General features: G+C 42.4%; 2 protein-coding genes across 6 annotated transcripts; one reads left to right on the top strand and one right to left on the bottom strand.

The window, feature by feature from the left end:
• The first annotated feature begins 538 nt into the window (after positions 1–538).
• LOC118775347 (epidermal growth factor receptor kinase substrate 8-like protein 1) lies at positions 539–16946 on the top strand. Of its 3 annotated transcripts, none has more exons than XM_036525240.1 (20): positions 539–750; positions 3100–3135; positions 3449–3510; positions 3788–3946; positions 4638–4787; positions 5107–5186; positions 7885–8051; positions 8565–8620; positions 9032–9158; positions 9737–9825; positions 10161–10235; positions 11343–11491; positions 11781–11925; positions 12091–12149; positions 12909–13017; positions 13401–13541; positions 13759–13900; positions 14094–14259; positions 14813–14945; positions 15318–16946. In XM_036525240.1, exons 3-20 carry the CDS (start codon positions 3481–3483, stop codon positions 15402–15404), a joined length of 2064 nt encoding a protein of 687 aa, XP_036381133.1. In that variant the 5' UTR covers positions 539–750; positions 3100–3135; positions 3449–3480; the 3' UTR covers positions 15405–16946. The 3 variants fall into 3 exon arrangements, with proteins under 3 accessions (XP_036381133.1, XP_036381141.1, XP_036381124.1); XM_036525231.1 differs by lacking the exon at positions 539–750 and adding an exon at positions 2398–2485; XM_036525248.1 differs by lacking the exon at positions 3100–3135.
• An 81-nt stretch (positions 16947–17027) lies between these two features.
• luc7l (LUC7-like (S. cerevisiae)) lies at positions 17028–25944 on the bottom strand. Of its 3 annotated transcripts, XM_036525260.1 has the most exons (11): positions 25745–25944; positions 22919–23013; positions 22448–22546; positions 22239–22349; positions 21725–21868; positions 21272–21448; positions 20729–20817; positions 19649–19705; positions 19177–19206; positions 18592–18765; positions 17028–17984 (listed from the first exon to the last, which is right to left on the bottom strand). In XM_036525260.1, exons 1-11 carry the CDS (start codon positions 25803–25805, stop codon positions 17840–17842), a joined length of 1182 nt encoding a protein of 393 aa, XP_036381153.1. In that variant the 5' UTR covers positions 25806–25944; the 3' UTR covers positions 17028–17839. The 3 variants fall into 3 exon arrangements, with proteins under 3 accessions (XP_036381153.1, XP_036381162.1, XP_036381171.1); XM_036525269.1 differs by lacking the exon at positions 19649–19705; XM_036525278.1 differs by lacking the exons at positions 17028–17984; positions 19649–19705 and adding an exon at positions 24572–24642 and having other exon boundaries at positions 18588–18765; positions 25745–25817.
• Positions 25945–27100: the final 1156 nt, after the last annotated feature.

The raw sequence follows: 27100 nt of genomic DNA, 5'->3' as shown, positions 1-27100 counted from the left end.
TGTATGAGCTGCAGACATATTATAAATTGGTATAAATAAGATTACTTTGTGTTTTGGGTGTAACTTCCTGACAAGGTAATGTTAGATTGATCATATATTAGAGCGTTAAGGTCATTATTATTATTAAACCTTTATTTAAGATGGTGGGTCAATTTTCAAAAAGTTCTCATTTACAATGGTGACCTAACACAAAACAAAAAGTGTTAAGACAGGGCAGTGTTAAAATAAATTCTGTGTGTGTGTGTGTGTCTGCACGCCCATGTGCCTCTGTACGTGTAGGAGATGTTGTATTTACAAGGTGGAGCTGGCTAAGTGACACAGCGTTCAGCAAGCATATCTCATTATGCTGAATACTGACACACCCAGAGACAGTGAGAGAGAGACTGAAAGCATAAAACATTATTGAAACTGCAGTCATGTTGACAGACTACAGTCATTCATTCCATTCTGATTCTGTGACAGAGGGAGGGTGAAGGAGAGGGTCACAGGGGATTCCTTGAAACCGGTAGAGGCAAAAGTAATAAAGTGGGAGGGAAGAAGGGAGGGAGAGAGCAAGAGATTAAAAATAACTGATTTGTTTAGTCAAGGTTCATTTGAAAAACGGCTGGAAAATTAAGGGGAAAAGGCAGCAAAATTCTGATAGTCAAGGAAACACATTGTAACACACTTAGAAACTAAAGCTGCTACTCTTCTGCTTGATTTGGGATTTACCTTGTGGACCTGAGATCAGCTCAAGGCAAAGCGTGTGAGGTAAGAATATTTACAAATACAAACCTTTTTCAAATTTTCCTGAGACCTCCTGAGAATAATTCCATGCTCTCACTTGATACACAGGTTTAGAAAAGTTTAGAAATGCAGCAATGTATTGGTGATTTTTGATACAGAAGAAATGATACAGTAAAGAGACTAACTGACTAGTACTGTTTCTGCTGAGCTGAGTGAATTACACTTCATATTTGCTCTTGCTCTCTTGCTTTTTAAATATAAATTTTTATTGGTATTGAAAACTCACAGGCCTTGTTTAGGGTTTATTTGTATTTGTGTTTGTATTTGTATTATGCTTTGATATTTAAGAGCAAAGAGTCTGCACAATGAAAATAAGGTTCTGTCATGTCAGTCAAGAGCCTATTGTGCTGTTTTGTTTTAGTATTTGCACTGTTCTTGTTAATATTTGTTAAAGTTCTTAGCTCAATAAACATGTTGCGTAACATGCGTAACATCCCTTCTTCCTTTTCTGTGAGCTCAATTCTGTTTTACAACAGTGCCAGTGCGAGGTGATGTCTGTAATGAAGGATCACTGAATACTTTGAACTTTTCTACCTTTAAATACCTTTTCTACTTTTAACTACCTTTTGGAGTATTGTTTAGAAAATGCAAATGTCTCAGTGCAAGTGTCGTAAATATGGCCAGAGATGAAACAAAGTGAAATAGTAAAGAACAAAGAGGATGAGACTGAGAAAGCTGTAATAAATGTTGCCACACGGCCTACACTGTCACCAACTGATGCCTACCCAAAACAAAGACAGGGAATACCTAGCTAGCCTGAACTACAGAAAACATCTAAGGGATCCAATCTGTAACAACGCTACCTAGGGCTGTCCATAACTTACCCTGCGGTGTGCAAAGAATGTGAACTTGAGCCTATGTCATGTGTGACCTGGATGTTGGATGCACCTACCGAAGGCTGCAAGAGAACCAGCTTACCTGAGGGCCTAACCAGCTCCCCTAAAAGTGCAAATATTTCAATAAGTTCAAAAAGACACAAGTCAATTTCCATGGCACCAGTACTTGTAGTTTTTCCTCGTTGTACCAAATTCAGTTACTATGTGGACCCTCCTGGTAACTACAGCTCTCAGAACACACAGACGCTCTGGATATTGGGTCCATCAGACATATTGTCATGGCCTCACTCCCACCTCCCACCAAAGTTATGATGTAATTCTTGCCTGGCACTTTATATGAGGAATTCGTTTCAGGTGTTATTAAAAATGCATTGATTAGAAATGATGGTTAATATCTGTTAAAGTCAGTCAAAGGCACATGTCTGTCAAAAGTGCCAGTTACCTTGCTTCCCTGTTGCGTAAAAGCAGTATTTTGGCCTGCAGCTGAAGCTTGCAGTTATAGTGACATAGTATGAATGTGGCAGTCTAGGCATCTGCTGTTTCACATGTATTTGGTATTTCTAAAGTGGGAGGAACTTATAGAGGGTGAGTGACTAGAGAAGAGGGAGGGAGAGTGGAGGTCGCTGTCGGAGAGCAGGAATGTTTACGGAAGAGAGGAAAAAGGAAGCAAGGAGTTAAATTCTGAAGACGTTCTTGTAGACCTGGTCAAACTGGCTGGTTAAGTACACAGTCACATGCTACAAGAGAGGGAGAGAGAGAGAGAGAGACAGAGAGAGAGAGAGAGGACAGAGAAAGCAATGAAGAGAGAACTAGAGGAGTGACAGACACAGTAAGGACATTCACCGTATTCATTAATGCCCTTGGTGAGTAGTGAGAAGCCAAAGCAAATGCCATAGTGAATGGTGTGTGCAGTGTTTAACTTCTATCTGTTGTACTGCTATGACCTGAATGTTACATCAAGTTCTACAGAACCACACCATGGTCAATTATACGATGCATCCACCACTGTCTGTACAGCCTGTTACAGTGTTATACAGTCACTGAACAGACGTGTATTTAACTGTCATGTGAACTACCCTACTGTGCCACATGCCTTTAGATCAAACTTTAATCAGTAGTTATGAATATTTAAAAACATGTGTATATACCAGTATGCCTGTGTCATCTCTCCTTTGCTTTTGCCTGTGGCTGGCGATGATAGCTTCATTTATGAATGTTCATTTGGAGAATTGAGCATCCCAACATTCCACAGGCAGCTGTGTTACACAACCATTAATATGTCAATGAATGCTTATCAGCCAAACCAGAGTATTAAAACATGTTATTGCTTTTCTTTGTCAGATTCTATCTAATGATATCAAGGATCTCATCTAATGAACTGTTTTTATCATTGGCATTGAAGAATTTAAGTACCATAAAGCTAAAGACATCTTTATTTACAAGAGACTTTATTAATACGTTGTCATATATTCAACAGTGCATGCCTAAAGTGTTGAGACACCATCTTTTGAAGGTAATCTACTTTTTGTATTCTGTATTTGCATTTTTAGTCATGTAAAGGAATGCAGGCTACATATTTGTAGGTACAGGGACAATATCAGAAAGACTTAATATCCTGCAGATATAATTGAAAATGTGCCTGAGGAAGGTCAGGGAACCAGCTGGATACATCAACTGAGTTGCTAGAATGATCGACACACTGGAATTCCAGCACTGATGCTCTACAGATGATGATGCTGTCACTGAAACTCTGTCTGAATGTGGTTTAGGTCTGCAGTTTTATAATGATGATTGTTCAATATTTTGGTCAATATATTATTTTCCAGATCTGACAGGCATCAATCCCAGCTGGAACACAATGGCAGACACCTCACAATACCTGGTCAATGTAAGTGGTGTATTTTTACATTTTAACATCTAGTTTTATGCATCTGTATCGTGTTGTGCTCTTGTAAGCTCTGTTTGTCTGTATTGATAGATTGATAGATCCGTTCTGTTTTTTCTGTATTGTTTATAGATATTTCTCCACCAATCTGTTTAAAAGTAATCTTTTTGTCTGCGTGCATCAGATTCTTTTTACAAGAAATGTAAAAACCTCCTCCTAATGTACTCCTCCTCTCTCCTTTCCCTTGTTCCTACTCTATCATTCTGCCTCCCCTCCCCAGCACCTGGTGACCTTCTCCCTGCAGAATGGGGAGGTGCGGAGCGTGGAGGAGGCTGTGTCCCGCCTCTCCCACCTGGCCCGCACTGACCGGCTCTGGAGTCAGGAGATGCTGCTGGAGGTCAGCTCGGAGGCTGTCAGGCTGAGGGACGCCCAGAACCAGGTATACAGCTGAGACACCGCACTGTGTCACAGTGAACACGCTGCCCCTGAGAGCCAGGAAAAACAATGATTAACTGCAACTATGCAACTGTGTCAGATGGTCATGCACCTCTGAGTGGGTTAGTGCCTTACTGCCACAAGGCACTATATCAAGAACAACAGACGGCACTAGAAAACGAAGTGGCATGTTAACATACTGCACTGGACCAAAAAGAAGTACACTGTGCTGCATAAAGTCCCAGGGATAGCGCTTACATGCTTCACTGTTGAATGAAAAACAATCAGTGTATTGCAGCCATACTTCCTTGTATACATGCATGGGAAAAGACCATGGCGTTATGAGTTAGGCAGGCAGAACAAGCTCAAGGGAAAGCTCTACAAAAGCTACATGTGCAGCAATCCAAGTGATGCATTTTTTCCATGGAAAGCTCTTCTCTCTTGAGGGGAGAGGCGCTGATCTCATTGTTAGTTCCAGCATGCCCAGACAGAGAGGGGACGGGTGATCGCAAAGATGACATCTCACACGATGGCAAACAGAATGATCACTGCCTGTAACCTAGAGAACTACATGGCTTTGACTCAGAAAGAGAGAGAGAGAGGTGATGGAGGAACATGGACATCTTGAGACACAGAGACCCTGCAATGTGGACACTATGCCGTATAGACAGTGCATCTGTGATGTGTGTATACAGGAGGAGCTGGAAGCATTCCATGTGTCCTCTATCCACCGCTGTGACGCCATACTCACCGAGAAACAATTCCCCTCCCTCCTTCTCCTCGTCTGCCAATCTGCACCTCACAAAAAACCTGATGTTCTTTTCTTCAACTGTGAGACAGTGGGGGTGAGTACTTTAGTGCATGTGTCTGAGGTCCTGAGCCAGTGTCACTTGTATGTGGCATTGTGTGTCCCTGAACTATCCTATGAGTGCACCAGTACTCTTAAATACTTTCATGTGCGCACTATGCTATATGATATGTGTCTGAGGTAAACAGTGTGTGTATGCATATGTGTTTGCGTGTAAGAGTGTATGTGTGTATGCATTGTAAAATATCCTACATCCTAAATATTCTACTGATGTTTTGTCATGCATTCTGTGTGTTGGGGTATTGTCACCAGTTAATTGCAATCATTTAGGGGAGTTGTCCCTTGTGCTGTTGTAGGCGGAGCTTATCCGAGGTGACATCATCCTCACAGTGTCCGATTATACGTCAAAGACCAGCAAGCATCCTGAGGCTCTAAGGTAGGCTGATAATGATGTCACAGAATGCACCGTCCGAGTTTGAGTGGACATGGCCTCATTAAACAGGCTTGCATTGCATGGTACAAAGAACATGACTGAGTCAGTGTGCCATTTAGAGGAGGTCCCCAGGGAGCTGTAAGAAAAACATTGGTCTTTGAAGCACCTCAGTCTATCTGGACTGGATGGTAGAACCAGGTTAGTGCTGAGCTATGGTAGCCCCAGGGACTGATACTCAGATATCAGATAATACAGTTGAATGCAATCGGAGTTTTGGCAAAGTTGTGTTTCCACGCCCGCTTGAGAGTAGAAAGGCCCGCTCGGGATGTGGATGGTGGTGTCTGTGTGAAAGACAATGGGTATGGGTGTAGCCAGGGCCATCACTAGCAGGCTGAGGTAACACTCACACCTTGCTGAGGTAATAGTGCCACACTAACGGTCATGGGAGGGTGCTGGTCATGCAGCCACTTGGGGAGAGGTGAGCATGCCACAGTCATCAACCAGCCCTTGACTAGGATTTACTAAGATTTACTGCGGATACAGTACCTATTTTCTAATTTAAATATTAAGTGTGGTTTAGTGGCTTTGAGCTGAATTTGTACAGCTGGAGGTCTGAATCCCAGGGAAGACACTAATATTGTAGGGCCTACTATATAGGGCAAATTTTAAATAAATATGATTAATATATGGACATTAACATATATGTAGATTCAAATCTGTAATACATCCATTGTATGTGCTCTTCATTTATGCTTCAGAAGAAACAAAATTCCAGAATCCATTAACCACATGTTATTGTGAAATAGACCTTTGCCTTAGATCATACACAGCTTTGAAATCAGACTGTATTAACAGTGGGCTCAGCATGTTTATTGAAATTCCTTGTCAAGTTGTCACTGATAACTGGGGATTAAAGTCTTTCTAAAAATCAGCACTTGGCAACAACCTTGAGACAGAAGAACCACTGATCCAATCGCTGCTACACGCCCAGTAATTCTAAGGTCATTTTTATATTTGCTAGTTACCTTTAGAAGGGCATTCCATATGATTCTAGTATTTCACCTCTTTCCTGTTGAAATGACATCAGATGAGCATGTTCTTCTCATGGTATGATTCACTGTTGACACAGCCCTCCCACCGAGAGAAGGAGGGAGAGCACAGAAATGAGAGAGGAAAGACTTGTTTTACTCGTTTCTGCATAACTTAAGAAGGTGTGACTGAGAAAATAGGGCCATTCAAAGCAGAGGGACAGGAGAGAGAAGATGGGATTTTAGATACAGGTGCACGCTTGCACTGGACTCTTTAGTACACTAACATTACACGTGCAGAGAAATTGACACAAGGTAAGGTGTTATCTGAAAGTCTATAACAACGTTGTTTATCTCTATATTTGAACTGTGCTGAGTGCACCACTGTATTGTGGCAGTGTGTGTGTGTGTGTGTTTGAACAGGGCAGGGCATCCAATCAATGTCATTCAAAGTCAAAAAAGACTGAAGCGCTGACCAAAAGGTACTCTGGATCTGACTCCCACAATTGTGTTTATGTCAGTGTTATTAGTTTTAGGATGTGATTTGGCTGCGTTGAATGTGAGTAGTGTAATAATGTGTGTGTGTTGCTCGTTTTGCATGTGAAAACATTCTTGTACCATATGTTTAAGCTGTTGTGTGTGAAAGAGGAGAAGTAGACAGGAAGATAAATATTTAGAAATGTCTAGAACAAGTAGGTACCCAAATTCTTGTGTAATTACTGAGGTATCTGCTCATTTGTGACTGAGCTAAGAAAGTATAAAATGTTTAGGAAAACTGTGGATTGTGGTTATTGTGTATTAAAATTGCATGTATTGTGAGTAAAACAGTAAATAAATTAACACCAATAACAGCAAAATGGTGAAATGTAGCATAAGAAATGTTTCTTTATGTCTAAGAGCCCAAGTGTACAGGAGAAAGACAGAACAAAGGGAGAACAGCATGAACAGAATGATAGGAATTGTAAATTGTGAACAAGAATATTTCACACACACAGATACACATACCTCACCTCTCCTTCTGCCTTCTTGAAAAGCAAGCAAGAATGCTAAACTCTCCATCAGTGACGAGAATGTGATGGAGGGGAATGGGTGTCACAATAATTAATGTATGACGCTGAGGATAGCACTTACAATTTCAATGACAGGCATCTCTGAAATAAATTTGGTATACCGCCAGTCGTTTGCTTTGTCTTTCAGTAAATTGGTGTGGGCTGTGGGCAGTGGTACTTCTGATCTCTCACAAGTCAAAAAGAACTGTACAGGCTCAGAAAGCACCATTCATTACAATCCCAGTATCAAAAAAATGTACAAGCCAGTTATGCAAGGCAAAGACAGCAGCAAGCAACAAGATAGATCAGCAGCTAATGTCATGAAATCCATCTTACAGAAATGTTTTTAAAGCCTAGCTGAAGAATGTATGCAGAATTTTAGATCACCCTAAGAAATTAAAGTAGGTCCATGTCTCATTGTAGCAAAACAAAGCATTTTATACATTCCTATTTCGTCTTTCTGCAGAGTCAAATGTTAAAGGGTGTTAAACCATGGCTATAATGGACCACCATGCCTTTCAGTCCACACAGCATTTACCCTCTCTCCCTCAGAGTCAGTGCTGAGGCACTCTGGCGTCCTCTCTGCCTGCTCTCTCTGACTGTCCTTCCATCTCTCCCTGTCAGGGCTAACAAGGCTCGGATGCAGCAGCAGCCTGCAGTACACCCTGCCGGGATCCCCCAAAACTCAGGAGCTATCAGGGTGATGGGACCCCTGGGCATCCCCAACCCCCCACTGCCACATGCCCCCAATCCACCACCACCCAACCCTCCACCTTACCCTGGAACCAAAGGTAGAGAGAATGTTATGACTCAGAGACTGTCTCTGTCCTGAGGGGACTAACACAGAGGGAAGCAGCGTGGGCTCATAGTTATATGAAGGCTGAGGGATAATAGCTTTGTCCTTGTTTTATCAGTGCTTCTTTTGGTTTAATATGAACTATACACGCTTGGCACACAAATGTATATTTCAATGTAATTAAGCAAAATTAATTTCAATTTGGAAGAGATGGCAATAGTGGATGTGTGCTGGAGAGAGAGCATTAACACTCAAAGTCTCTTCTCATGACAGTAACACAAAAGGAGGCAATGTGTGCTCATAGGTTTACGAGTCCAGCTTGACATAGTGAGAAGAGGTTGGAGTAACTGATCAGTGTCTGACTGGCCTGTTCTCTTTACTGATTCATGACATAAATGGGGAGGGGCACAGTGGTAGGTGATGGGTGCCCAAAACTTAGTGTCGGAGAGAATTTTTGTGAAGGGGGCTTTAAAAGTTGGATTAACTCAAATATTTTCCCCTCTGCCAGCTAATGGAACAACTCAGCAGGCAGACACATCTCTCCAGCGGGCTCAGAGAGAAGTGGTACGTAACGTGTTTATGCGTGTCTGTGTGTGTTTTCTGTGGCCTTGTCTTTTCTGTCTGTCCTGATGCGTGCAACAGTACGCTGTCACTGTGACTGTGAGTGTGCGTGTCGGTTCATAGCCAATATGCAATGAGTATGCATTCTTTTCCAAAAAAGGACAACTTGGAATTTTGCGAGTATCTCTGTCAATACCTGAGTGAGCAAATGTGCACTTGTCAGTATATGTGTCAGCGTGTGTATTTTCCTATGTGTGAACATAATTATGGGCTTTTACTCTGCATGAGTGCCCCTTTATGCCAGTGTGAATGTGCTTGGATGTGTGTTCTCTATTCTCTGAGTTGCATGTCATGTCACTCTCCTGCTCTTGGTATCTGGTGTGCTTACTCCTTGTCACTCTCTCCTTCTCTCAGGACATCCTCAATCACTGTTTCGATGACATTGAATTCTTCATGGGAAAGCTACAGAAGTCTGCCGAGGCATACAGTGTGCTGAGCCAGAGGAACAAGAAGAAGAAGAGTCGCAAAAAGGAAGCTGAGGGTGAGATAGAGAGATGTTAGAGAGCTTGTAAAATAGCAAAAGACATTTTGAGGTCGTATATATCTGTTGTGTGTGTCTATCTATGATCGAAAATGGCCCACCCACAGTATAAAGTAAATACACTCCAAGTATTTCACTGATCTTTAATGCATGAACTAACCCAGAAGTGTTCCATAACACCCAGGTTTGGCCCAGGTTGAAAGGGTATTGTGACAATGGCTTGTTTGCCAGCTCTTCCAGCTTTCTGTCTATCTTTAACACAATAAAGCTGAACACTCTAATCCTGCCAGAGAGGAAATATGAAGTATGAAGGAAGGATTAGGAATGGTGGGAAGGAGAAAGGGGAAGAGGGATTTTTCTCCTGGAGATTCCTTTAAGGAGGAGGAAAGGACAGTACATAAAACATTAAGGTGGAGTGGGGGAGAGAAGATGAGAGAAGCCTGGGAAATATGAGAAAAGTGGAAAAGATATACAGAGAAAGACAAGCAAGTAGCAAAAACATAGGAGTCCTCACAGAATGACAGCAAGTGGACTTGGCTATGTTGCTCAGTTTTTGCTGTGGTGCATGTTGTGTGCAGATGACTTGCTGACTCTGAGGGCTCGTGCTCCTGCAGAAGAAGAATTTGTTGACATCTTCCAGAAATTCAAGTACAGCTTCAGCCTGCTGGTGAGATAGTGGAACATTTTCACATGTCATAAGTGCATAGTTAATAGTTCTCTATGAATTGCTGCCATGTTGCCACTGTAACATCCGCTGTGTTACTGCTGGATGACTAATTGACATAGGACATGATGTGCTCAAATAAATAAACGCTCTAATCATGAGGATATAGGGATATTTTTTTTTTCAATAAATCAAGAACATGCAGTTTAATCCCTTCTTCAGTAAAAGTCATTACTCAGTTGTAAGTGCAGTGGTGTGTTGATCATCCATGAATGCTGGATCACTGTTATAGATTAGGGTTTGAAAGATGATCACATACTGGGTGCGCTTTTCTGCAGGCACGCCTGAAGTCTTGCATTTCAAACCCCACCTCAGAGGAGCTGCTGCACCACATCTTCGTACCTCTGGACATGGTGAGTCATTGTTTGCTATTACGACTGTCAGAGGGGTCAGCCCAGGAAATGACTGATAGGGGATGACTGATGAGGATGGCTGATGGAAGATAACTGTTACAGAGAGGATTGCTGTTGTCATGCTGGAGTGATATCACAGTTGCTTAATATTCATCTGATCCCATTCAGCCACAGTTCCATCGGTAGGCTCGACACAAAAAGGCTTCCAGGATGTGATTGTTCATTATAACACCTGAGTGTATTTTTTGACTAATGCTATATTATAAAGTATACAAAGATATTGTTTGTTGGAAGGCTTAAGGGGCATCAATGTTCAGGTACTTCTAGATCTTACATTCTACGTATAAACAAGAAATGTATACTTTGATTTTTAAATTGACATTGACTACTAGCATGTTTTATTTTTATTTTACATTACATTACATTATATCATTTAGCAGACACTCTTACCCAGAGCGACTTCAAAATAAGAAGCCGCAATGGGGGACTCGAACCTTTGTGTCCATGAAGGATACAGCTTTAATAATGCATGTTATACTACTGGTCCACTTTAAAATCTCAGCATTTTAACAATTCTTCAAGCAATTCTTTCTGTATGCACAACAGATTCGGAAATTGTTATTTCAAATTGACATTGAATATTACCAGCAGTTATTTATTTTTATTTGAAATATGCTATATTGAACATAGAAAGAAGACTAACATCTTTAGGGCAGATGTGGCGTTTGCCTGTGTACAACAGTGTTTGGATTGTCCAGTAAAAGCTGGTAGAGAGGCAGTGTATATCTGTGTTTAGATGTGTATGGAGTGTCAAATAACATCTGAGTGGTAGGGCATAGCTGAGTTCAGATGTGTTCTGAATGTTCAGTAACGACAGGCAGAAATAAGGCGTACACTGTGTGCTTTCCATAAAGAAAGGAGTGATTCAGACCTGTGTGGGTGTGTATGGGAAGGACATGGAAAATGTTACATGGAGGTGTTTATGTGGTGACACGCCAAAGTGCAGGCAGGGTGCAGCTGGAGTAATGGGGGCTGGCTGATCTCCAGTGCTGGCACAGTGCAGTGTATCTGTCTAGGCAAATGAAGACTCCTCCCCTCTCACCTCAGATTGTGAGAACCACCGGAGGGCCTGCACTGGCAGCCTCTGTGTCCACTCCAGCGATGACGAGCGGAGCCGTGTCACTCCTGTCCGAAAACCTGACGGATGAGGAGCGGCAGCTGTGGACAACGCTGGGGACAAACTGGACCCTCCCACGGTCAGTGCAGCTGTTAGTCTGCCAGAAGCACATTGTTTGACCACCTGTGACTGACCTGTCAGTGTCCCCATGACTGTGTGACATAGTTAGTGCCCGCTGTATTAATCCTGACACTGTTCGCACTTTTTCAGTCTGTGTATGTTCTAAACTGCAATGTCCAGTTGATTAGGATGGATTTTCTGATGCATTTTCATTATCAACTTTTCCATGATCAAGCAACAGGGTGTTTCAAAGTGAACAGCAGTGATCAGTCAATGTGTTTGTAACAATACTCCCCTTCCCCTTTCAGTTCTCAGCTCAGGGGTCCAGTGCCCCCCTACACTCCTGTCTTCTTGGATGGCTGGAAACCTGAAGCCATTGGGCCAGGAGGACAGCCTTGGGATGACCCAATAGAGTCACAACACAAGCAGGACGTGCTGAGAGAAAAACAAGAAGTATGAGCCATTTTAACATCTACCTGATGTAAAGTTGAACATCATGGATATTTACTATGAATGAATTCTGGAATACTAGATAGGTTTAAGTTTTTCCAGTGAGGTCAAGGAAGAGACACTGAGACACTGGTACTCCATCTTACTCCCTCTATCCTCTCTCCTCAGCTGTCTGCCAATCAGTCAGCTGTACCCCTAAAGCCATCAGCACAAACCAGTGAAGAGCAGTAAGTATTAAACTCACAGTGAGACCCTTTCTCTCACCTCATCTTTATACTGTGTCTGTTTGGGCCCCCTCTGTAAAGTCAGATTCACTGTTCACAGTTTTCACTGCCAATCAGTATGCAAGCTATAAGCACCTGCACCTTATGCTGTTTGTACATCAGAATAAATCTGTGTAATGGGCCTGGGTAGTCTTTGGTGATTTGATAGAGGATCATGTGTGATGATACCAGCTTTAGTTACTGAATGGTCAAACTGAGTTTGTCAGATGCCGCATGGATAGAGCAAGGAATAGCAGTTACCAGTACTAAGTTTGGACACACCTGCTTAAGATACTGAGAAACATGCATTCAAAGACATTTTGATCTAAAGACTTAAGTTTAAATACTTGAAATTTGTTTTTTAGACAAATATAAACAGTGATGTCTGTGTATGAATTTCTTCATTTTTTTCTTCAAAAAAATTACAAAAAAATATATTTTTGGCTATTTGGAAAAATTTAAAATATAAGATTTTGATTTGTTTGACACTTTTTGGCCACTGCATAATTCCATTTCCATGTTAATTCAGTTTTGATAGCTTTACTATTATTCTAAAATGTGGAAAATAGTAAAAACAAAGAATAACCCTTCTGTGAGTTGGTGTGTTCAAACTTTTGACTGGTACTGTAAGTGGGGTTAGAGTATATCTGACCTTGACTGCAGCTCTGTGCGCAATGGAAATGGAGTGAGACAATGAGAGCCCCACACCACCTCTTCTTTCAGGGACGGCAGCAGCCTTCCACCTGGGGCAGACAGACTGTACCGCTGCAGCTATGACTTTGTGGCCCGAAACAGCAGCGAGCTCTCTGTGCTACAAGGAGAGATGTTGGAGGTACCAATAAACTCTTTCCTTACTGTGGCATAGTGTATCTCTGTGCTGTATGCACTGAGCAGACTACACAGCTCTGTCTGTCTGGCTCTGTACCCTTAATGTCATAAACTCTACCTCTCTCAAATGGTAACTCACACTGAATGGCATCTACTTCCATCTATCACCTAAAGACCCTCTAAGTGATCTGGGTAGTTGGACTCATGCTATGTGTCTCCTCTCATACTGCGTACCCTCAGCCCATCCCGGTGACATAGGCAACGGTGGGTACGCATGGGTCACGTGCAGGCTTTTCCCTTGTATGACACTCCCATTTTTCAGGACTCGCGTTGGTTCTCAATTACACAGACAGCATGCATTATTATTTTCCATATTCTTTCTGTTAGGTGGTTGAGTCATCAAAACGGTGGTGGAAGTGTCGTAACCGCTTTGACCAGATTGGCTTTGTGCCCTTCAACATTCTGGAGCCTCTGTCAGCCCTGAATGACACACAGTCAGACAAACCTGCCCCACAAAAACAACCCAAGGTAACCAGGCAGCAATGTGCACACACAATCAAAATACACATTCATAAACAGCCCCACTATACACTAGTTACTCTCTGTACATTAGAACACTACAAAACAGTTGCATGCAACAACAAAGCATGGGGTGAAGCTTCACATTGCATCAAAATAAACAGAGGCACAAAATTGAATTTCCTTTACATCGATGTTTCAGATTTTAATTATCACTTTTTTACAGGATTCTCCTTCCCCACACGTGACCAGGGCCACATACACCCCTCCTGCCCCGCCACCCCTGAACCCTGACCCCTCGACCCTACGACCCCGCAGCATGCCACCACATACCCAGCACAGCCCGTCCGCAGAAGACATGGACAAAGGTACTGATAGAACGAGGGGGCATTTGTGACTATATTGTATGGAAGAGAGGTCCAGAGAGTGGACAGGTCTCTGCACTATGATAAAGAAAGAGGAGAGAAAGAAAGAAAGGAAAGAAAAGTATAGAGAAAGAAAACTTGCTAATTGCTAATGACACCTCTCTGTCTGTGTGTCTGTTTCATCTTTCACTCTCAGTGATGGTGATAAACGATGAGCTCTTACAGAGGTTGACGAACGGGAAAGCCAACATTGCTCGTCCGCTGGTCATTCCCCGTTCCACAGACACCTCCGTCCCATTGGACTACCACTCCCTGCCTTCTGAAGTGGAAGAGTGGCTGCGGGGGAAGGGCTTCAGTGAGCCGTGAGTCTGTTCTCAAATAGTCACTAGTCCATCTATGTGTCCATCTATCTGCAGATTGATCCACAATGTATATCGCCCTTCTATTGCAGTGTATTTACTCTTGTGTTTAGAAGACCGATTTCCTCTGGCAATGTAAGCATTTAGCTCACTGTGGTGTGCTGGGAGACTTGCAGCGTTAAAAAATGTCACGGATGGTTTTTTAGTGTATCAGAGGATTGAAATAATTATATGGTTTGACTGGTGTCAATCAGGTTTTCAAATGAATCATTTTGTGTTGATGTCTGTGGCAGATGACTGCTTCAAGTTACAGTAATATATCTGGTCATCTGAAGGGAAAATGTGGTTATTTTGAGACACAGAATAGTGCATTGACATACTGAAGCTACCAGCAAGAAAATACCTTCAATGGAAGCGCTAAGATAACCTTTACAGGTTATTTGGATTTTGATTTGTGCATGCAAGTTTGCTGACCTGAGCTAATGTAAACCCTCTGTTCAGTGCTATAGATACACTAGGAGTTCTAATGAAGTTTCACTTTCTCTCACCTATTCAGGACAGTGCAGTGTCTGGGAGTGCTGACTGGAGCTCAACTTTTCTCTCTCAATAAAGATGAGCTTCGCGCTGTAACGCCAGATGAGGGCGCCAGAGTCTACAGTCAGATCATGGTGCAAAAGGCACTGCTGGAGGTACTGGACAATTACTACTTCCCTCAACCTAATTTGTCTGTGTCCATCCTTTCTGCATCCATGTGATTGGTTACTGTGTGTTCAGTCAGCATTGGATGAACCATTATTTTCTATGGCCTCACAGTGGCTTAAATAGGCCCATTCATTTGGCATTTTCAGTCCATTCCCTCGATGTAGGTATGCGCCATTTCTGAACTGTTAGAAGGATTGAAGCAAGTGTACCCTTATATGTTGGTCTCCACTAATGTATACACTTCTACTTCACGTGTAAGCATTTCTACAGAAACAGTAAAACAATGACTGTCTTAATTTCACTGATCAGCCGTTTTGCTAACTGGTTGTTGTTCCACTCTCCATCCCTCTTTGGGTCAGGATGCTCACAAAGCCACAGAGCTGGAGGCAGTAATGGAGAAACAGAAGATGAAGGTGGACCTCAAAATGGAGAGCAGCATACTGTGACTGACACCAATCAGTGCACAGACCACAGACACACTGGTCACTACATACATACCAACCTACCAATGAATATAGGCACTCTACCCCCCCCAGACACTGATCATGATACACTGAAGCGTATCCTGAGAAACACGGATAAAAACATGCAGATACTGGAATACACTGACCAATGGATGCACTTGCACATTGACTGAAATTCTTCAATGCTGGATGACCTGCTCTTGCTGTACCAAACAGTGAACGAGCTTTCAAATTAAGACTTTTGGGGAGCATTTTTTGAGAGGAAGAAAACCCTGAGAACATTCTCATAATGATATGAACCCCTTCTCTGCTGTATCTTCAAATTCACTTTGATCAGTATGAACCCTGACATATGCTGTATGACCTTATAAAGACTTCAGCAGGGACACCAAGGCTGTTCATATTGTGCCTTTTCTGTGACAGCCATAGCTTTTTTGGTCTTTTTGCCACACCCACAGTCCATCCACTGTTAACATCTTATTTTTAGGAATTATGCCTTCTGAGCTCTGTCATTGGATTGGATGTACAGTGTAATATTGTGATTCCATTTACTGATTATAATCTCCAATTAAAGTACAAGTATTTTTTTCTGATTCCTCACTGAGCCTCTGCAGGACATACAACAGCCAAATTCAGAAACAGGATTTTATTGAAACTGAGACAGAAGTGATCATTTGCAAGGTTTCTCTTAAAATTGGTCTTTTGTATTTACAGCTTCTTACCAGCAATAAAAAACAATGAATCAAACTGACAAGCTAATGGAGTAAAAGAATACATAAATTTAAGGTCAGCTGTAATTCACAATTTCAAATAAATAAAACGATATGACAATAAAACTACTTTTGTGTTGAATGTAACAAACACAGGGGCCTTTTCAACTGATGCAAGGGAAGGCAAATGACCATGAAGTTACAGACAAGCCCCTTAGCAAACATTTGAAGAAGGGGGGGGAAGGTCTGACTTGCATTAAAATCAATCACTTAAGTAATCACTTAAGAGGTCTGCCGGGAAGCTGAAGCATTCAGACCACTCAAATTCTGCTTCAGATATCAGACCCAGCCTTTGAAGCCTTGCGAATGCAGGAGCAAACTCAGCAGGGGGACACAGTAAAACTAAGAGGCATAATTAAGCATAACGCCTAGGTACATGCAGAATTCACTGAAGCTTACCATACTCCTACCATACAGCTGTACTGTATCAGACTTCAATGCAATGTTTACTTATGTTGATTACATACAGGATAAAAGCAATAATGTCAGAAATTAAATTTTCAATGTCAAAAAAAAGACAACCATCATGCCTCATCCCATTTCCATTTATCATTAAACACAATCACAAGGAAATGAAACATAGAAAAGAAGGTTTATGGCATTTAAATACAGAACAGGGTATAAAATTTACAATTCCTACAATCACTTGAACAATTTCTCCATGGGCCACCTACATTTATTTTCCCCATTTATATAGGCTATACAATAGAAGTCCACAATGACTGAAAACTTAGGCCCACATGCTGACTTCAATGCACTTGGAGTAACAAAGAGTATTGCGTTTTTCGTTACTTACACAACATTTATTTCAGAGACTTCAGAAATAAAATGTTGCGTAGATAAAGAAAAACGACCACTTGCATACTCTCTCAATGCAAAGTTAAGGACGCTGCACACTGAAGTGAGACTAATCAGGAAAACCTTGAAACCGTGGCAGTGCTGGAAGCAGCTTCTCTGGGACATGATGGTTCAAGGATTTGCAGATGGGACAACCGACACCCTTTCTCACACTACAAAAACAACATTAAGTGTATAGAGGACCAACTAGAACAAAAGTTATATTAAAGGTGGAAAGGCAATCACAATACCTTCAAATGGCTGGAATTAGAGCAATGCAAGAGTATATTAAACATCAAGCATGTCACATTCAAATAATCCTATTCATATACGAGTTAAAAAGGAAAGCTTGCCTGCTTCTTCCATAGGAAATGTGCACTCACACTGCTTGTCCAAGATAAATTCAGTTTCTGCTGCAGTAGAAACAAAACTGAAAGCAATGAGCCATTGATTCACATCAGAATCTGATGAACCTGAACTGCATATAATCCATCCATTTACTAGTCATATTTTCCACCATCCAAACACTAATGCTTGGAAAAAAAATGCATCTCTGCTTAGGCTCTGAATGAAGGGAAAAACATGCGAAACAGATATTAATGATACCCCCAGTGCAAAACCAATCTGCCTGAATATATCCACAACAGCGATTTGAGAGCCAAAGCCTACACCCTAGAGAAGCCATGATACAGCAGGACCAAATGGGTATGCTGACATATCCTTATTGAGAGGGGTGGGGGCTGCAGGTCAGTGTTACTGGTAGTAGTAAAGTGTGTGAATGTACAGTGTAATGGGTCACAGTGCAGGCCCTCAGATCTCCCCGGCCTCCCTCTCGTCTAGCCTCCGGGAGTCCATCCTCCCGTTCACCCCGTCCTGCCGTCGCTCCGACGAGCTCTTCTTCCTGTCCCGATCCCGCGACCTGTCACGGGAGGAACGCTCACAGTCCCGCGATGACCTGCGGCACAAAGGGCACGGCACATTTAACAGATCTTACCCTTTATCGTTCTCTACTCCATCACAAATTTTCTAGGACCTTCTAATTTCATTTGTTCTTATAGGCTATAGAGGTCTCATCTATCTGAAGCGAATGCGAATATCTGCCTGGTAAATGCTGCAACAGCCTGCACTCACGGAGGAAGTGTTTTGGCTAGAGTGAGAGGAGGTGATTGGTTTGCTTTGACAAAACCCAGAAGATGAGTTTTATGAGTAATAATAATTCATTACAGCAGAGTAGTCTCCTAGTGTTTTGTACATTTGCAGTATGGCTGCAGATTGCACTGCAATGCCAGCCAAAGACAATGACACCTTGTTAAATATACACTTAATAACAGATTTATGGTCTGTTATTCAAGATATCAGTTGCCCTCATGCCCAAATGGCTGCAATAAGAATTTCCTCTGCCAAATGTGTGACTAGGGTCTGTCACTAAAGCCTAGTTTGTGATTAATTACAATCAGACGAGGTTTGAAAAGTTACACATTCCCACCATCCACAGAACAGTTTTGTTTGGTAATTGATCTTTGGTGAATGGACGAATGGGCGAAGGGTGCGGACGCCATTACTTGTGCCTGGAGCTGCGGTCGCGGTCGCGGCTGCGGTCGCGGCTGTGCCGGTGGCCCTTGCTGCGGGAGCGGCTGCGGTGCCGGCGGCGTCTCTCCCGGTCCCTGGAGCGCGAGCGGCGCTTCTCCCGCGACGACGAGCGAGAGCGCCGCCTCCTGCGCTCCCGAGAGCGAGACCTGCGAGCAGAGCGGAGCAGAGCTCAGCCCCTTTAACTGGATTTGGTCTGAACCCTGACCCACTTAAACAGCTTTACATTCACCACAATATACTGTGCATTGCCCTCCCATCTACAATCCTGCTATAATCTAAACACAGTTCAGTGCAAGTCAGGGCCCCTTTGTGGAATAATGCAAATGCCATTGTTAAAAACAAAGGGTTTGTGCCTACCCCTTTGACAGGGTAAGTGTTTTGTTACTTTGTGACTGTTTTGTTAAATCAGAAAATCTAATATGTTCACAATATAATAGTTCAAAACAAAATAAACAATATAAATGGAGAGATGCTATGTGGTCCTAAGTCTCAGGAGCATAACAGGAATCTTAATTTGTACTGCAAAAACTCACAGTGAGTGCATTTCAGATGCTCACCTTCTACGCTCCCTGCTCCGTGATCTGGTCCTACAAAGACAGAAGTGCATGAGGTTAAGACCAGATCCCTGCAAACACCTCAAGCGAGCTGTGAATGCTGTGCAAGGTCAATAACGGCAAATTCACTCCTCACACAATTCTCAACATGTTTAAATACGTCTTCTATTCCAAAAACTGCACACTTTTACACGTTCATGGATCTCCAGGCGAGACAATCACACCATTGCTCCCCTTCCCTCTTCCTTATGCTCAAGTCTTACTTAGAGCTTTCACCAGGCTGTTGGTTTGGGCAAAAATGCATTGCAATTCAGCCATTCGGAAACCAAGTTCATGCACATGCTCTCTCTCACTCATCATGCATGATCAGAGGGGTAAGGGAACCAGAGTGTAAACCTGTGTAAGGGAACCAGAGCACTGCCCATGCAGGAGGTGAGTGAGGTGGGAGAGAGGGTAAGAGAGGAGAGTTAGTTACCCTGATGCAGTCCCCCTATGCAGCTCTCCTGGGGTATCAGTCAATGCAGAATCCCCTCTAGACAGGAGAGTGTGGAAACACACTGTTACAACGCAACTGGAGCCAGCGGGACACATGAACCAGCGGCAAACAGTCAGCACCAAACACAGCAGTCCAGCTTTACATCAGTCCACAATGATGTAAAATATGTGCCTCAGCCAGTGCAGCTTAAGGGTCCTTCCACATGTGGCACTGAATTTCTACCCTCCTGGCCTATGACTTAATTTAGGAGAGAACCTAAGCGTGAAAATTTGTTTGATTTCACACTGGTTAAAAACTGTCTGTTTCTGTGTTGACCTACACTTCTGAAGATACAAATGCACTGGCTCAAATATAAGGCCATATTATCTCTTTTATAATATATGTGTGTGTGTGTGTGTGTGTGTGTGTGTGTGTGTGTATATATATATATATATATATTATTTTGTTATGGGACAGAACTCCCAGATGCAGTCTAAATCATGCTCTGGGAATATTCTGCTCCATGTACCTGGGCAGGCACATCACAACCCCATGCAGCTATCCAGCTAATGCAAAATTTCTACAACTATACTTCAGTTGTGAGTGATTACACACCCCAGTGTATCTTTAAACTCTGAATAGCATAGAACATGCATACCGTGATAGCAAATCACCATAGCCAACACCCATTTCCATCTTTGTGTGGAACAGTAAGAGCAGCACATTGAGGGAGTGAGCAGCAGTGGAACTGCAGCAATACGGTTGTGAAACGGCTTTGTGATCTTTGGTGGATTTATCGGAAAGCTGCGAAGCATCACCATCTTTTCCAGAGAGCACAGAGTACATCCCACCCAGACTGAGCAGACAATCATTTTATTTGCAAATCCACCCCTACTAGAGAACAGTAGATATCAAATTCTTCTGCTAAGGCCCAAACAGAGGCACAATCAATTGCTGCTGTTAAGTGTGAAAAAGCCATGAGGAAACGAGCCTGACAAAACCACGCCCTCCACAAGGCACTTTCTGAAATTCACCGTGCTGAGAAAACAGTCCAGAGAGCAGGGTCACAGCTAGACCTACCTCTTCCTCATCCTCTCTTCACGCTCCCTTTCCTCTCTCCTCTTCAGACGCTCCTGGTTTCGCCTCTCCTGCTTCTCTGCCACCGTTTTCTAGGGGGAAAACGAGAGAATACATTGAAGGGCATCTGTCACTGTTCTTTGAAGATACATAAAGGAGTTACTTTCAAAATACATCTAATCTGAGTTGAAACCAAATTCCCTGATCAGATTTTCTGTAAGTGGATCAACCACTTAAATTAAAACAAGAAAAAACACACCACTAGATACAGTAAGCATACACAAAGTCAATCGCCCTTACAAGACTGAAGAATGCATGACTGATATCGCCAACCAATCAGTTACTGCTTTCTCACAGGAACTTTGATAAACTAAGGCCTCTATGGGATCCAGAAGAAAAATAACAGACCTGAATCTCAAATAGTGCTTTCCAGGCCCACAGACATTTATTAAAACTCACTAAAATACTCTGGAGAAGAAACTGCCATCTGACCTTCTGTCTTAAGGGCTTATGGGTTTTTAAACTGTACCCCAGAGTGGGACCTACCTTTAGCTGCTCCAGTTTCTCTCGAATCTGAATGAAGCCCAGGTGCAGCTTTCCTCCAAAGTGGTCAGCCAGTCGGCGATCATTGTCATGGAGACCAAGGTAGGCGGAACACACTTCACACACACGGAGCTTCTGCTGCTGGAAACTGGAGGCTGGCATGGAGTTTCTGTACTCCTCCTGGAAGAGAGCAAGAGATTTATGAAATGAAATCATGAATGGTAGTGATACTTTAATCTTTTCTAGGTGAAGAGCTCACATTCTGTATCTGACTACAAGTAAATAATACATTCCAAATTATTCAACACAATAACCCACTGTTATAGCATTCAGTTGAAAAGAAGAGTTTTCAGGTATCTGGAGGATCTGGTTATGTGATATGCGAGTTCAACACAAAGGATTTGGAACAATGCTTATCGGGATACTCAAAGCAGCAGGGAGCAGCCCTGCCCTCACCTCTGCATCTCTCTTCCTGCTTCTGACTTTCTCCACCTCCTGCAGGACCTTCTGTGCCTCGTCCACGTTGCCCTCGGCTCCCAGCTGCTCTGACTTGGCCAGCAGCTTCCCGATCTCCTCATTCAGCTCGTGCACCTTCTCAGCCTGCCAGAACACAACATTCACTCAACACACATTCACAATAAGGCTGCTCCTATGTGGAAGCTCACTCAGAAACACATACAGAATGGGGATGTCAACTACAGCAATCAAGTAACCATGGTTCTTCACCACACAGCACCCTCTGTGTTTTTAAAGAAATGTCACAAAAAGCTCTTTTTGTCCCTGTGTGGTTAAAACTACAATAAACCATTCTTCAGGTACTGCTGGGAACCACTTACAGTGAAAATTGAAAAACTAAGTGGTCAACACTTCCAACAGCGGAGTAATGAAATGTCATGCTGGCTTTCATGTTTTTTCTCTGTCTCTGTACTCTGGATATACAATGGTAGCTTTGAGAATCCCACCCCCTCACCTTTGCAGCCACCTCTGCACTGATCTCCTCTTGGGTTTCAGCAAGACGTTTCTTGGCCAGTTCTGTTCTCCTGTCGCAATCAGCAATGAAGGACTCCAGGTGATCCACAGCCTACCAGAGGAAAAGAAAGATGTAAGATCTTGCAGACTTTAAATGGATGTAGGTGCCACTACACCAAAGTGCCTTGATTTCAGAAAGCCTGAACTTACATCAAGTTCAAAGAAGAGATCTCTGTCCTTGGAGGCAATTTCATAGTCTGCCCGAAGAGCCAAGTCATGTATCTTTGAGCACTCTCCTAGATCCATGCGCTGTCAAGAGAAACCAAGCCTTAATAACATGAATACCGTTTATCCATACATGTTCCTGCATTTTCCTGTGTGAGCATGGGGGAGTATATTGTCCACCATTGATTAAGTTATGTGATTTTCTCTCTCTCACACTCACACTCACTCACTCACTCACACACACACACACAAATGATTATGCAATATTTCATCATTATTCCAAGGAAAAATCCAACTACTACAACCATACATACAACTTTTGTTTTGAATTAGAGTACCAGTAGCACTTAGTATGTGCTTAGTAGTACAAACTGGCAGATCTTACATGTCCTATTCTGGCCAAAACTGTTGGCTGTGATATGCTTGGTCACACTGTCATAATAAGTGGCAACTTACGGTTCCAGAGAGAATGTCATGAGGGCAGCAGTTTAACAGGTGGCTTTTGCAGACACGCTCATCAGTGAACTTCACCCGCTGTCGCGTTTCATCACCTGTAACAAGGTTGAGTAAAACAGAACAGCCAGTAAGACCACACACACGCTGAAAACATATTCAGCCAGCCACAGAGAAAACATCACAGGGTCCAATTCTCTGGTAACAGAGTACACGCCTAATGACTTTCCCTGCCGTAGTATCATGGGACTTTTGTTTCTCTTTTGAAGGGGTAAAATGTGCTGCGCTTATGAATGTAGACTGTTAACAAATGGCAGAACATACCAGTCAACATGGACAAAACCTACCCTCCCAGTGACACAGAGGGTATCTGGACAAGCTGTATGTTAGTCCCAAAAATTGAGGACTAGATTCTGCTATTATGTGGCATACTGGTAAAGCCATTTTCAAAGTTGCCTCTATAGGGGCATTCAACAGCAGCCTCTCTGTTGCAAGCTGCACTTTCCTCCTGAGTTACAAAGAGGATGGTAATGTAATATTTCATGATATATGTATTTATAGCTACAACATATTTAACATACTCAGATGTGATGGCCAATCTTAAGGTTAAGCCATCACAGGGTGACCAAGTAGAGCTTTGTACACATAATTCTATATCAATTAATGCCAATCAAGATATTCAATGAATTGCCCTGAAGGTGTCTTATGTGGGCTTGTGCATCATCCTGTCACCATCATGAGTTATGTACCTAAAGCTCTGATAATTTGGAAGTTGCTTGTGAATGAAGTATATCTGCCTTACAGTGCACAACACAGGTACTGAAGAGCACTGGTCTGGAGATGATGACAGACTGTTCTTGTTTGGAGAACCTGTTCTCATGCTACCTTTCTCTGATTTAAGGGAACACAGTGCCATGGTTCATCAGTTAGGGATGTGGAACCAAAACGCAACACAAGTATCCTTCTGCCTGACAGCTGTGAGAGGCTGCCAAGGACTGACATAAGCAGGTGGGCAGAGCACCACCTCTGTCTCATGACTTGTCACTCAGATTTAACCCCGCTGCTTTACTGCAACAGCTGTTAAACTGCCATGATTGGTGCAACGGTCCTGGCCTTTATGAAGAAAGGACCAAGTAGCTGCATATTGTACTCCTGATGAAACCCTGATACAAATCTAACTTAGAGTTTAAAAAAAAAAAAAAAAAAAAAAAGGTTAGTTAATACACACTGCGAGCTTCCACATATACTGTACCCATCTGCATCTTCAAGATCTCAGCTGCAGAATTTTAAACCCGCTGTTGAAAAGTATAAAAGGGAAAAGCTTGCTTGCCCACACCTGTAGTGAGGAAGTCGGGAATGATACACAAGTCAGAGTGTAAATGGTTTGCGGCAAATTTTAAGGCTTCTCTGTCTCTATGAAAAATGTGTCACTAGAAACACACTACTGTATTAACTGCTCCATGACTTGCAAGCAACCAGGTACTCCTCCTTATGCTTCAAACACTCCTGATGACTGCATTTCAGGATTCTGTTTTGCTTTTTGCTGAACTTAACTTACGAGTTTTTGTGAGGATCAAACTTGTATTTTTACTTCTGAAAAGCAAACAAATTGTTTCGATATTCATAACATCTTTAAAAATTATATTTGTGACTCACGGCTCGATGAACATGAGGCTTTTCTGCAACTCCCTTGCAGATTGATGTAGGCTGGCAAAGATACACTGAACCTTTATAGATAAAATAAAGGGGCCACAATTGTTCAGTTTGTATGAAACATAGGTATGGGAAGCATTTTAATTCATCTCAATTACATACACACAGACACTCACTTCACACTAGCAGCATTCATTAGTCAGAGGAAAGTTAAAACCAACAAGATTAGCTAGATAAGCCATGTAATTGTGGCCTGTTAATATCACTGTTATATTTTTCAGTCTTAGCAATTCCCTGCCAAGATACAGCTAGCTAGCTAGCAATGTATCGACAAGACTTCAAACGCCACTGACCACAAACGCAGCAGCTGGCTAGCTAGCTAACTAGCTAGCTTCCGTCACTAGAGGCTGCAAGCATCTTCACAGCACCACGACTGACAGTTTAATGTTTGTATCCATTTGCCACAAAGTAAGTGAATACGTGCGTTGAGCACGAACAAATGTAGCTAGCTAGGTAGTTACAACATATTTTCAGGACGATTAACTACATGCTAAATAAAATCCAATTTAGCAAAAGATCAAAATGTGCCACGGAAAAGACGCGGGGGCAATGCGTTTATTAGTGACGTTGTTTATCAAAGGAACTGGACTCCTCAGAGGGCTAGCTAGCCAGCCATGTCACTTCGAAAACTCGGTAACGCTGGTATTCGTCGATGTCTCAATTTCCCTTCAAATATCGTGTTTAAAACATTTTGCCAGTATAAAGTGGCTTTGAATGTTCAAATGTTCAATGATTTATATCACTAGCCAATATGTTAACGCATATATTTGACTCTCAAGGCGTCTAGAAGCAATGACTTGTCAACATATGAAGCCCAACAAGAAATAGCCAGCGAGCTAATACGACAGCTCAGTTTGGGCCTTCTATACAAGGCCCGCCTCACAAACAAAACGGAGAATATATAGCTAGCTAGCTAGCTGCAGTAAATTAAGGATACAAACATTAAAATTGTTAGATAATGTTCCAATTGCGAATCGGGGCTAGCCAAATTGGTTGGAGAATTCAGCATATCGACCCATATTAAAACCGTCTTCTTGGACAGAAAAAGAGCGCGTCCATTAGGAAATGAATTAGCTAATCTAGCCAGCTAGCTAACAAGTCTTGCTAGCTACTCACCATCCCTCGCAGTCCCCATTAACTGGTCGAGCAAAGCTCTCATCTGAGCCTGGGCCGACATTGCGGTCGCGCAATTTATACTAACTCTTAAGCAAACTGTAACCGTATCAGTGATGGTTTGTCTTTATTCCTTTAACAATATTTCCTATTTAAATGCGTCTTTCCTTTAGCCCACCGTCTTCTCCCCGTTGCGGCCTTGCGATGGAATGCCGGGAGGAAGTGACGTACGTTTTAAAAAAATGAGTTTACTGCGAAGTGTAGTGCAAGTCTAGTAGTTTGTTGTATTACATTATAAGCATAATTTCAGATGAAAAGTGAATCGTTGTGTTATAATGGAGGATTTGGTGATTGACTCGATCTCGTTCTGTTAGAATGTCTGATTTATTAATTACAAAAAACTTTGTTTAATGCGGAATATCATCGTTATCTCGGCTTATTTAAACTAGCCGTGATGATTATCTGTTTGTGCCCTCGCGTCCACCGGAATTGTATTGTAGCTATAGAATAAAATAATATATTGTAGCTATTGCCTATTTGACACTCAACAATACAATGGTGGATAGGGACTGGGGGTCAACGAAAGATATTATTTATGAAAGACCATACATTATTTGAGTTTCTTCTCTTAGTTGAAGTTACATGTAATAAATGTGCTGTACTGTATACTATAGACCACTCAGATGTTTTTCTCTTTTATCTGTACAAAAATAAGGAGGTAATATATAATTAACAGCAGCCTGGCAAAGAGGTTCATGTCACCTGAATTACAAAATCAAATAGCAAGTCTACTATATAGTTTTAGGTGACGATATATTATTTGGTAGTTAGAAAAGGACAAGAGGATTCCAAGTTGCCTCTTATGCTCTTTATTGAAATGCTGTGAGAACTAATATTACAAGGTTTGTCCACAAGCATTGGAAACATAGCATAACTAATTACAATGCACTGCTCCCACCAAACAGGGGGTAACACCAAGAGTTTACTCTGGAATCATGTGAAATGATCAGCAAGGCTGGACTGCCAGCAACTCGTCCATTGCTGCACCAGTTCCCTGGTAGAAAAGTGCGTATGGCTCCAGCTACTTGTTGAAGTAGTCCTTGGCTAGGAGAATATTGTAGTTCCCTCGGTCCCTTACTGCTCAGCGTCTTCTGCCTGTCCCTCCTCCTTCAGGACTGCTTCTGTTTACATGGCCACCTTCAGGGCATCAGATGGTTAGTGAAGTGAGGCAAACCTAGTAGATAATGATGGTCGGCTGGCTTCAGACCCTGCAAAAAGTTTCTGAGAGGTAACTAAATAATAGCCACTGCTGGAAGGCCTTTATATACCCGGAGCAGTGGGCTCTGAAGATCCACTGGT

The sequence above is a fragment of the Megalops cyprinoides genome, chromosome 1 (genome assembly GCF_013368585.1).
Source record: "Megalops cyprinoides isolate fMegCyp1 chromosome 1, fMegCyp1.pri, whole genome shotgun sequence".
Classification (NCBI taxonomy): domain Eukaryota; kingdom Metazoa; phylum Chordata; class Actinopteri; order Elopiformes; family Megalopidae; genus Megalops; species Megalops cyprinoides.
The sequence above is the reverse complement of the archived record's forward strand: the minus strand, read 5'-3'. Positions and strand labels throughout refer to the sequence as shown.